Source organism: Balaenoptera borealis (assembly GCF_965194805.1).
Source record: "Balaenoptera borealis genome assembly, chromosome: 13".
In the NCBI taxonomy this organism is placed as follows: Eukaryota; Metazoa; Chordata; class Mammalia; order Artiodactyla; family Balaenopteridae; genus Balaenoptera; species Balaenoptera borealis.
The window spans coordinates 97,974,247-97,986,807 of record NC_138870.1 but is presented as its reverse complement, the minus strand read 5'-3'; the positions used below and the strand labels follow the sequence as shown (position 1 = coordinate 97,986,807).

Below are 12,561 nucleotides of genomic sequence, written 5' to 3'. Positions count from 1 at the left end.
AAAATCCTATTAACTTGTTATATCAAGTGGTGTTGCCAGAGTAGAAATAGGAGAAACGCCCATCACCCTCCCTTAGTCCGGATGTGCTTTGAATCACCTAGCTTTGTTGTTTCATGTCAACAGAAAAAGGCTGTAAGTGAAGAGGAAGAGGCAGAGAAGAATTATCTTAATGGCAAAATATTTTCTGGTCCACGGAAATCCATTGCTTGCTGAAAATAGGTATAATTTTTAGATACAAAAGAAAAGATTTTACAAATAACCAATACTTCCTGATCGATCACTCGCTATACTTATGGTGGTAAACATTTGCTACCAGAAAGAAGGTGTAGAACATCTAGAAAGCTTTTTCTGCTGTGCGGTGGTCCTCATTATGTTTTCTTTGAGTTAAGAATTTGTGTTTTTTTTCGTCTTGGAGGAGGACACAGTGTTGTAGGAGGTTTTGAGCAAGAGGCAAGACTTTGGTACTTTGTGGATTATTATCACCCGGCAAGACCCTTTGCAACTTCCTCTCGCCGCCCACAGCAGAATACGGAAACCGTGCTGTATCAGGCCACTTCTGCAATTACAGTCACAATTAAAGGGGATCCTTCTTTCACACTACACCCTTCTGTTTCGAGGCTTTCTTTGCGTTTGAAAATGTGTCTTTCGTGGTGGAATGCCCGACTGAGCCTTGATCTCCCCTCTCTCTTTGCTGCCATGCAGTGCTGCAGTTGAAGCTCCAGCAGCGCCGGACTCGGGAGGAACTGGTGAGCCAAGGGATCATGCCGCGTAAGTACCACTCTCTCTCCCCCTCTCAGCACTTGATAGAGTTGCTTTTAGGATGCGGTGTGTGTACCCAGTATGCCACGGGGAGCATCTAACAGAAAACAAGGCCTACGGGGTTCATTTTTCACTCCTTTCTTTGTCATGCTTTTCCAAGTTCAGGGCCTCTCAATCAGTGATAGTTAAGAGAACAGCCCTAATTGATCAAGTTCAGTGAAACAAACAGCGTTAGGTTTAACGGTACCATTGAATCATCCTTAGCTTCTGAACTGCACGTTTAAAAAGGTTTCTACGCCCTATTATACTTCCCTTTATAGGAGGAACAGATCTTGAGCTGGGGTACTGTGAGGAAGAACACTTCTTGCATGTGTTTTGCCTCAGTGTTCGGGTGCTTGGGAAGAGACAGCCCTTTTCCACCTAGTATTCTGAGTCAACCCCAGTTTTATTTAGAGTGAGAGCCTCAGATATACCCTAAGGCTGGCGTGGGGATGAGTGTGCCTGAATGGAGTCATTGATGGGGGTATCGCAGGGCTGGGCTTGGTGCAGAACTGCATCACTTGGGAGAAATAAAGCCAACCTTGGAATCTGTTAGAAGTAAGAAAATTTGCTTTTAATACCAATAGCCTTATAAAATGAGTGGAAGCTGAAGCCAGCAAAATTTTGCTTTTTTTGACATTTCTTTTTAAGTCATCAGCAGAGAGTTAGGCTCTCCCTCTCATTTCTTTTATCTTTATGTGTTACTGCTACTTGGACACACCCTAATGAAGTAAAAATTTATATATCATACAACAACTTCTAGCGTCATAGTGGGAGAACTGATGTTTTTCACCTTAACTCAGTGCCTGCTAACCTACTGCTACTGTACTTTCCTAATTCTCATTCACTCATTCATTCAAAATATTTGAGTACCTAGTGTGTGCCTGTTGATACAGCAAGATAAGTTCAACTCCTGCTCTCAGGAGTTTTGTACTTAGAAGACTGATAATATAATAAACAGGGAGACAAACACAATTATTTCAAAACATGGTAAATGCTATGAAGTAAATTAACTGGTTGGTATATTAACAAATAATAGGAATGAGATGGAATCACTTTGGAAAAGTTGGTCAAGAAAGGCCTTCTTGAGGAGGAAATATTTGAGCTGAGATCTGAAGGATATGATGGAGTCAGTCATTCAGAAGCAGGAAGAGGGCCCAGGAAGAAGGAAAAGCAAGTGTAAAGGCCTAGTGCATTTAAGAGCCTGGCATGTTTGCAAACATCAAGGAAGCCATTGTGGCTGGGCCTGGTAAGTGAGGAGAGAGTAGGGGCCAGTTAAGATTGGCAAGGTGGGCAGAGCCAGAATGAGAGCCTTGTCAACCACGAGGAGGAGGTAGGTTCTGTTTTAACTACAATGGAAAGCCATTGAAGGCTTTTAAGCAAGTGAAGATGGGATTTGATTTACATCGTGGTAATACCAGGTCCATGTCTAAGAGCTAGAACTTCATAGCAAGTATAAGGAGTCTGAGGTCTATTTCTGTCCTAAGTGTCAGCCAGGAAACTTAAGTCTCAAATTTATATCTTTTTTAAAGTTGCTATTAACTACCAAACAATTTACCCACATGCCGTCTTCTTCTCTGGTCTTCCAGTGAAGGACTCCCCATCTTTAAAGTGTGGATCAGTTAATGTGATCAGGTAGGGCGGTGTTGTGCTTTACAAAACACTCCAGATCCGCCAATCTATATACAAACCTTGTAGAGGAACAAGTTACCCAGCGTCACATCTACTCGTGCCTTTCACCAAGACATCATGCTGCCTTTCACCAAGACATCATGCGTTTAGTGTCTACTTTTTGCCTGGGGTAGTCCTAGGTGCTCTAGAGATTAAAGAAATGGAAGGCACGGGACTTGCCCTCAAGACATTTAACAGTTTATCTGGGTAGTAAGATTTGCCCGCACACAAGATAAAGAGCAGTTCAGCATTGACCTGTGGGGCGCTGACTCTAATTACAGTGCTAGTTCTGAGAGCATAGTGCTGCTTCTCAGGATCTGTAGTATGTTCAGGATCCAAAAGCCACGCGGAGGATGAGTGCCTTGCATTCTTCTTGCTGCCTTTCATTTGATACCAGGGGCTACTGGAGATAACTGTTTAATAAGATTTATTGTATACAGTCTCCTTGCTTAGCATTTCTTGCAGTATTCTGTGTTGTTAAGACAAATGATGCTTGAGTATTGCAGTTATCTGCTTATACGTTTGTCTCTCCAATTAGACTGTGAGCTCCTTGAGAAAGTATCTTATTTATATTTCTGTCCCCAGTACCTGGTACTGAATGAATGAATGAATGAATGAAGACAGCCATTTGTAAAGTGGAGTGTGTGTGTGTGTGTGTGTGTGTGTGTGTGTGAGAAAGAAAGAAAGAGGGAGAGGATGAAAGATAGACACAGATACCACTCTATTGCAAACTTGTTGGAATTCTGGGCATGGAATTTGAAACAACACTCCTGTTCTGTCAGGAGCCCAGGTTCTAAAATATTCTGAATATCTAATTATGTGCTTTGGGTGGTTCTCTGTATCTGTGAAGTGAGAATAATTGACCTTCTTATAGGAATAGAAATGCCCTGCTTCTGTGAGAATATTGCATCTTCCCTCATACAACAAGCCACCTTCAACTATGGGCACAGTTTGGTTTCCAGCTTTTCTAGTGAAGAAAGTAGGAAGCAAACTCTTAGATTATGAGAGAGAGTGTTGAGGCCTGGGAAGAGTTTCAGGTGTGAAGTTCCCTGCACATCAGCATGCCTGCTGATGTGCAGATAGGGCCCTGAGTTCCCAAAGATGAGGCTCTTTTTTTCCCCAGCCCCTCACCCTCTGAGTAACACCGCTTCCTCACCACAGCCCCTCGCCGCTACCCCAACTCCCCTTATAGTCTCCAACATTCTCTGCCTCCCTGACATCCCCAGCAATTCCACATCTCACCCTTCACTCATGCCTTTCACAGAAATGTGAGTAGTGCTGGGGGCAAATCATACTTGATCAGCCGTTTGTTGATTATTGGAGATTTGGAGACCTGAAAAGATAACATCTGGTTTGAAGTGCCCATTTTGATTTCCATCTTGCTGGCCTGAGGAGTTTCTGAAAAGCGCCTTTATGTTTAAGTTTGTTGTATAACTTAGGAAGTAATTAGGACCTTCAAACCAGAGGAAAGGAGCATGGCTGTACTCTGCCTCATCATTTATGATAATATCTCTTATCAAATTCTTCTCATCCCAATCTTTCTGTAGCTCTAGGAAGAACCCACCCACCTCGTTTCAGAGAACACTCACATGCAGCTCCCATGTGTGGCTGGCTTCCAGTTCTGACATCATATCTGTAGGACATGATGTTTTCAGTAGCTACCTTGCTGTCAGGGTCATTCATGTTTTTGCATATTGTTCAAAGTTGGGCTGTGGCCTTCCCATAGAATTCAGGGGATTAAAGAATCCCTCAATTCGCATACACCTCTTTCTGCTACTTGATATGCTCTGTTCATGGCATCTAAACTATGGGATATAGAAGTTGGTTTCTGATGTGTTTTTAAATAGGATCATTTCCCAGAATCCTTCTTTCTCATCATGTAAACATTTGTCTCGAATTTAACACTACTTAAACCCTACCAAATGCAGAGTGCCAGATAGCAAAGGATTACATATCCCAGGCCCTTAGCTTTCTTTAATGATGTCTAAAGCTCTGCATATCTTGAGGGAGAGGAGAGATGGCACAGATAGGAAGCTGGTGTTTAAGTACAAGATTAAGGAATGCTGCTGTATCTAGGATGAAGATTCATAGAAGAGGTGGGTCATGTGTGGTACACTTGGTTCTCAAACAGAGCTTTCCCCACAGCCTTTCTCTTTGACATTTAAAGTGTACAAGCCATAAGGTTAAGGTGAAAATTAAGAAAAACATTCTAGCAATGAGAACTGCTGCAGAGGAATAACCTTTTAAAGGAAAACCTGGAAGTTCTCCTGACCCAAACAAATGAGAAAAAAGTCTCCTATAATCTTTCTAGATATGAGAGAAGAATCTCATTTGTCTGTTCCCTCTCAACCTTTTGTTATTCCATTGTGAATCCTTGAGAAAAAGCAGAGAGTAGCATATTTCTAATGCTCCAGTTACCCCTTACCAGTCCATTATCGCCCCATGTGCATGTAGTAGGAAAACCTTGGTACCTTGGCAAACATGAGGAAATCATTATGTTTGTCCAGTAGATTAAGGATCTTTCTCCGTTTCTTGGCTGAGCTTGTTTTTTTTCATTTTAAATGGTGTTCCTGTGCACTCAGCCACTGCCATTGGTGACACTTACTTCTCAGTGGTTGGGAAAATCCGAAGGGTGTGAGGGCAACACAACTCAGAGAGGGCAGCCACTGTCAATCCAGAGGCCTCTCAAACTGCCTGGCCCCCGAGAGGCCCTCGGACATGTTGCTGAGTGAGAAAGTGAGCCAGTTGGCCAGCTAGTTTTGACTGATTTATATATCTGCTAGTAGGCCCTGTGTTCTCACCCTGAAACTGGAAAAAAAATGTCCTCGTGTAATGGAGTTCCCGCAGCTCTGTTTTTAATAAACTTCACCACATCTTGATTCCCCAGCCCTTCAATTCTACGGTTTGATCCCTTTGTCACGCTTCAGCTGTTGGCATTAGCCAAGTGCTACACAGAGACAGGGCGGCCCAGTTGCAGCACTGGTAGCTAACCTAAGCTGTCATTTGACCGGCCCCACGTTAGCCGAAAATCTCCTGTTCATCTGACTGTAGCAGTCTCTGCACCAACAAGAAATTTCTTCTAAACTCTGACAGAAGGTTATTTAATGGCTGGAAGTGTCAGGATTAATTATTGTGATCTCTTTTCCTCTGTAGCTAAAATTCTTAATAATAATATTTTTGCTATTTGTAACTTGGGAATTATTTCTTATATTATTCTTGATTAAATGTACAAACTGAGTTTCAAGATTCTCTTTCCTGAGTACATATGGATAAAAATCTATTTTGATGAAGCTCTTTTAAATGTAACTTTTGGTGTTCTTAACCCCTGAGAAAGTAAACCAACCTCCTCAGACCTCAGAATTTCTTGTAATGAGAAAGAGGCTATGATTTAACTTTGTCAGTCTCAGTCCGTCTTTATTAAATACTGAGGTGCCGTGGCATCTTTTCCCCCATGTTACCATGAATTCAAAAGAACTAGCCTTTATACCAGCCCTGTCCAATAGCACTTTCAGTGATAATAGAAATATTTTATAACACTAGCCACTAGTCACATGTGCTATTGAGTGCTTAAATGTGGCTGGCTTGAGTGAAGAGCTGAATTTTTAATTTAATTTAATTTAATTTTAATTAATTTTAATTTAAGTAGTCATATGTGGATGGTGGCTGTTATATTAGACAGTAGGGTTTTAGGCTTTATTCTGCCACTTAAGAACATGGTGATTTGGGGTAACTCACTTAACTTTTCTGAACTCAAATTCTACTTTTATAAAATTCTTATCTAACATGGAAACAACCTAAATGGATGTGGGTGTGGGGGGGTGTGTGTGTATACATACAGACAATGGAATACTACTCAGCCATAAAAAAAGAATGAAATAATGCCATTTGCAGCAACATGGATGGACCTAGAGATTATCATACTAAGTGAAGTAAGTCAGAAAGAGAAAGGCAAATACCATATGATTATCGCTTATATGTGGAATCTAAAATATGACACAAATGAACTTATCTATGAAACAGAAGAAGACTCACAGACAGAGAGAACAGACTGTGGTTGCCAAGGTGGGGAGGGAGGTGGGGGAGGGATGGATTGGGAGTTAGCAGGTGCAAACTATTATATGTATGTATAACTGAATCACTTTGCTGTACACCAGAAAATAACACAACGTTGTAAACCAACTATGCTTCAATAAAATAAATTTTTAAAAAATAAAATTCTTATCTACCCCACAGTTAATTTGGAGATAAATGAGATGATGTATTGTTCATGCTTTTGAAATACAGGCAGTATTATTTGCAGTTAAGAGTGAGAACATTAGCTTGGATCTACCATCTTGTGAATCTGAAAGCAGCTTTTAATATATATATATATCTCATTAAGTTCTGTGAAAACCAGTGTTTGGGAACAGGAACTATCTTTCTTTTTTTTTTTTTAAGCATCTTTATTGGAGTATAATTGCTTTACAATGGTGTGTTAGTTTCTGCTTTATAACAAAGTGAATCAGCTATACATGTACATATATCCCCATGTCTCCTCCCTCTTGCATCTCCTTCCCACCCTCCCTATCCCCCCCCTCTAGGTGGTCACAAAGCACCAAGCTGATCTCCCTGTGCTATGTGGCTGCTTCCCGCTAGCTATCTATTTTACGTTTGGTAGCATATATTAGTCCATGCCACTCTAACTTCGTCCCAGCTTACCATTCCCTCTCCCCGTGTCCTCAAGTCCATTCTCTACATCTGCGTCATTATTCCTGTCCTGCCCCTAGGTTCTTCATAACCTTTTTTTTTTTTGATCAGGAACTATCTTTCAGTAAATTAAATCCTTCTTAATTTCACTTTCCTCCCTACCCTTGGATTAAAAAACAATTGCTGAAAATTACTGACTCAAAGAGCCACTAGCCAACATAGTACTCTGTTAAAATTGTTCCCCTTTTGGTTGTATATTAATGGGACTATTATTTTATTAGCTTGCCCTCTCCATGGTAATGTATTTTTGTTTTTAACCTCTCTTAAAACAAAACAGTGAGTGGCTGGGTTGGGAATAATTTTTTTTTTTTATTTTGGGGCAGCTTGCCAAGAGACAGAAATGTTCACCAGCGGGGATACTGGTGATTCCAGAGCAGAAGAGGGTCTAGTTTGAGGCTGAATTGCCACCGACCCCCCCTTTTGTAAAACTTACAAAGATTGAAGATGACAAAATTGTAGGCTTCAAGGAAATGTCATTTGTTTTGCTTTTAAGTGAAGTGTTACAATGTCCGAGACATTCTTTTTTTTAAATGTAATTTATTTGTTTTTTTATACAGCAGGTTCTTACTAGTTATCTATTTTATACATATTAGTGTATATATGTGAATCCCAATCTCCCAATTCATCCCCCCATCCCCCCTCGCCCCCAGCTCCGCTTTCCCCCCTTGGTGTCCATACATTTGTTCTCTACATTTGTGTCTCTGTTTTTGCCTTGCAAACCAGTTCATCTGTACCATTTTTCTAGATTCCACATATATGCGTTAATATACGATATTTGTTTTTCTCTTTCTGACTTACTTCACTCTGTATGAGAATCTCTAGGTCCATCCATGGTCCGAGACATTCTGTCTCAAAGGGTTCTGTGTAGATTATGAGTTTGGGTGGGGCTAGGTTGAGAGCAGATCCTCACCTGGGCCTCGGCCGTTTCCCATGTGCTCCAGTCCACTTGGGAGTTGCTAGAAGGTCTGTGTGGTAGTCTCTGAACAGCTGTTCCTGTGAGCCAAAGAAGTTTGGACAGGATCTGACCAGCTCCCCTTTCTGGCAGCAGCTCAGAAGAGGCCTCCCTCGGGACCTACCTGGTGGTGCAGTGGTTGAGAATCTACCTGCCAATGCAGGGGACACGGGTTTGAGCCCTGGTCTGGGAAGATCCCACATGCCGCGGAGCAACTAAGCCCGTGCGCCACAACTACTGAGCCTGAGCTCTAGAGCCCATGAGCCACAACTACTGAAGCCCGCGCCTAGAGCCCATGCTCCGCAACAAGAGAAGCCACTGCAATGAGAAGCCTGCGCACCACAACGAAGAGTAGCCCCCGCTCACCGCAACTAGAGAAAGCCCGTGCGCAGCAACGAAAACCCAACACAGCCAAAAATAAAACAAATAAATAAATAAATTTATAAAAAAGAAAAAAAGAAAAGGCCTCCCCAAAGCCTGCCGTTTGCCCACCTCTCCAGTCCACCCAGGGCCCTCGGGCTCGTGCTTCTCTCAGATGCTCACTCTCACAGCTGTTAGTGTGGTCCACTTGGCTTTTTCAGATACATAGATGTTTTTGGATGAAAGAGCTAGTTTTCTTTATTTCCCTTTTCTTTTTAATTGAGATGTAATTGACGTACATTATATTAGTTGCAGATGTACAGCATAACTTTTTTTTTTTTTTAAAGAAGCAGAGAAAGAGAACTCCGCCTGTCTGAGATGATGTATCCTCAGCACAGGAATGTTACCATTTAACTGTAGTTGAATCCCAAGTTTAAATGGCATTTGATAAACACCATGGTAGGGACTTCCCTGGTGGTCCAGTGAGTAAGACTGCATGCTCTCAGTGCAGGAGTCCCGGGTTCAATCCCTGGTCGAGGAACTAGATCCTGCATGCATGCTGCAACTAAAAGATCCCGTGTGCCGTAACTAAGATCCGGCACAGCCAAAATAAATAAATAAAAATAAATCTTTTAAAAAAAAAACACCATGGTAAAACATGTGTTCCAGGATTAGAGCTAACCTGATCCCTAGATTTGAAGCTGAGAGAAAATCGTGTTAGGCATGTGGCCTCAGGAATCTTCTCTTTCATCTCAGGAGAAGACCAGCTGGGCATGTCACTCCTTGGCATTTTATGTTGCCTTTCTGATAGATGTCAGCATCCTCATCTCTCTTCCTGCTGATGTAGGTCATCAGAAGTGTGTCTTCCTGTGTCAGTGGTCAGTGACTAGCATAGAACCTCTTCCTTGTCCAGTTGCTGACTAATCCTAAAATAGACTCTAGAACGAGTTGTATGTTCTGAGCGTATTCATTGCTGAATCCAAAGGAGAATCCAACAGGGAGCTCTCTTGAACAGACCATCAAAAGTAATCTTCCTGATACAGGTTCTTGATACAATTTAATATCTAAAAAGTGTAATAGGTATTCACTTTCATTTAATAATTAGTTCTCAACATGTCTGAGATATCCAAGGCTAACATCTTTGCAAGATAATAAGTGAAGTAAAGGAGTTAATAAAGTCACTTGTTGAGGCGACTTCCCTGGTGGCGCAGTGGTTAAGAATCCGCCTGCCAATGCAGGGGACATGGGTTCGAGCCCTGGTCTGGGAAGATCCCACATGCTGCGGAGCAACTAAGCCCATGTGCCACAACTACTGAGCCTGCGCTCTGGAGCCTGTGAGCCACAACTACTGAAGCCCATGCACCTAGAGCCCATGCTCCGCAACAAGAGAAGCCACCGCAATAAGAAGCCTGTGCACCGCAACAAAGAGTAACCCCCACTGACTGCAACTAGAGAAAGCCCGCACACAGCAACGAAAACCCAACGCAGACAAAAATAATAAATAAAATTTTAAAAAAGTCACATGTTGACACTATGCACTAATTTTACTTAAACGATAAAAATCCTAAAGAATTACATACTCATGGGGAGCCCTGATAGATATCTGATGATGGCAGTGATTTAAAATCCTTCAGCCTAGTAGGATGTTATTTGCAGAAGGGCAAAGGTGATTTGGAGCTTGTATCTAAACAGATGACTTAGGTGTATTGATTATGGGGCTTCAAAAAGGTGTATATGTATATGCTTCAGCAAGGAGTGTATATTGGAATGATAATTGACTGATCTGGAGTATTAGACTGGGCTATGGTGTGAAAGGCAGATACAAACATGGCTGGCATACATGTCAAAGAGAAACTTGGAAGGCCAAATTCAAAATATTTGACCCCTGATATTTTAGCCTTTTGGAATTCACTGTACCTGTTGATATTCATGCCATGCAAGATTGTGCAGTGACTTTTTTCTCCCAGTCTTGAATCTCTTTCACCATCAGTGAGTCAAGGTTGAAGATTCTGGAGCAGCTTGCACTTCTGCAAAGGAAAAGGTTAGCATCCTTGGGTCTCCATTTTTAACATTCATTCCTGGTAGTTGGCTTCCCTGATGGTTTGGGTTGGGGGTGACAGCCCAAGTGCCAAAACAGGATATGGATGAAGCACGTTTTCTGCCTGTCAGTTTGGACCCGTGCTTGCCCCAGAGTGCATGATCCCTTCCCCATACCCCATCACCCAAGCTCTTTCTTTGATTCACATGAACTTAGTTCTGGTTTTCATTGTCATGGCCAGTCCCTGGACTGTTGACACAACTCTTTGGTTAATGGTCAACATTGCAGGTCATTTTTGCAGGCATTTTGGTATAACAGATAAAAACAGAAAGACAAAAAATGGAAGTCAACCCCAGTTAGCTCTCAGCATTTGACTCCACACCCACGCTGTTCTCTTCAGAAGGAGGATGGCACAGAAAAAAAAGTTAAAACAGTAACAGTGCCAAAAGCTTATTAACCAGAGCTTCTAGCAGATGGCAGAGCACTTTCACTTTAATGCCAGGAGTCATCACGGCAAATTGTATAATTGCCATTTTGCCAATGAGAATACTGAGGCTCAGAGGGGTCATGTGACTTGCCCAAGGTCACAGCACCACTAAAAGACAGAGGTAGATCCACTCCAGGTCTTCTGGCTCCGAACCCCATGCTAATTCCTGAAGGTCATGGTCTAATGATTCTCATTGACAGAGGAATTTCATGATGATAGCTTGATGTACTTTCAGAATTTCAACTTTGTAAATATTAAAATTGAAAACAGTGTTAGATCAGGAACTACAGTTGGTGGGGAAAGGTGAAAGTTAGTGGGGAGGGGTTGTATGTGAGAGTAGCTCCATCATTTTTAAGCCCTCTATTAAAATTGCTTCCAAGTTGCTGCTCCTGTCTGCTGGCTTGAAGGCCATGGGCACCTTTTCACTTCTGTCCTAATAACGCTTAGTTAAACCAGAGGTTCTTGATTTTGTGTGTGCCATTGATGCTCCTTGGAAAATCTTACACATCCTCTCACTAGACAGTTGCCCAAGCAAGTACCCAAAATTCAGCACATAGTTTCCAGGGATTCATAGATACTCTAAAGCTGGTATAGTGTGCCCCAGGTTAAGGGCTCCTCCTCTGCCTGAATATGGAATCCCAAGAAAAATCATTCCCCTAATGCTGTTGTAAACCCTTACACATCAGTGACACAGCCAACCTCTGTGCTCCTCACCTGCTGTGTGCTAAGACCAAGGACTACATTTCTGTAGCCGCCTTCCACTGAGTGTGTTGCCAGGCCCGAATACAAACAGCAGAGTGTGGAATCCATCCCACTGAATGAGGCCCTTGCCAGCGTGTGAGGAAGATGGCAAAAAGCCCTGATCCTCTGACTCTCAAAAGTACATACTTTGCACCTCGAAGCAGTGATCCCGAAAGGAGCTCAGGAGATTAAACTCTACCAATTTGTACACAATTTGGACACCTACACAGCCATCAGAGTTGCAATTTTGAGTTAGCTGTTCAGAAAAATTATCAAGTCCTTACTAGGTGTACTTTTTAGTCACTTAGCCCCTCGTGGTGGAGAATGAGCAAATAAAAATTCTTACTTTCTCATCTGCAGTGTCACCTTTCCCCTGCCTTTTGGACTAGGGAAACAATGGTTTTCAAATTTTATTGGCACCAGCCTCCTTGAAGAGCTGACTAAAGATTGAAATTCTTGAAGCTCTGGAATCTGCATTACATAGAGATTCTTGCCCTCCAGAGACTTTCTAATGCAAGTGTGGTTCTGGAACCACACTCGGAGAAACACTGGACCAAGGGCTGCTGGCATCATTCCCCTTTACGTTTTTAGTGATGGCGTAGAATATTGTTACTCTCTTCTCGCCAGGAGTTCTGAAGTACAGGATAGTCCTATCCACGTGATTCAAGAGTTGATGATGAATTTCTAAGACAGTTGAGGCTGCTGCATATAAAATGATTGAGTACAGACAGCTTATGACCCCTTGCCTCCAATGCTGGGAAAAGCTTG

At 42.2% G+C, this 12,561-nt stretch overlaps 1 protein-coding gene across 14 annotated transcripts in view; it reads left to right on the top strand.

The window, feature by feature from the left end:
• MRTFA (myocardin related transcription factor A) overlaps positions 1 to 12,561 on the top strand; it is a 206,395-nt gene that overhangs the window by 165,061 nt on the left and 28,773 nt on the right. For 13 of the 14 annotated variants that reach the window (XM_082350098.1, XM_082350094.1, XM_082350095.1 and 10 more), the window contains one exon: positions 703 to 768. The exons of the other annotated variant lie outside the window; for it this stretch is intronic. In XM_082350098.1, coding sequence (XP_082206224.1) covers positions 703 to 768 — 66 coding nt within the window. The remainder of the gene's footprint in view (positions 1 to 702; positions 769 to 12,561) is intronic. 14 annotated transcript variants of the gene reach the window in all.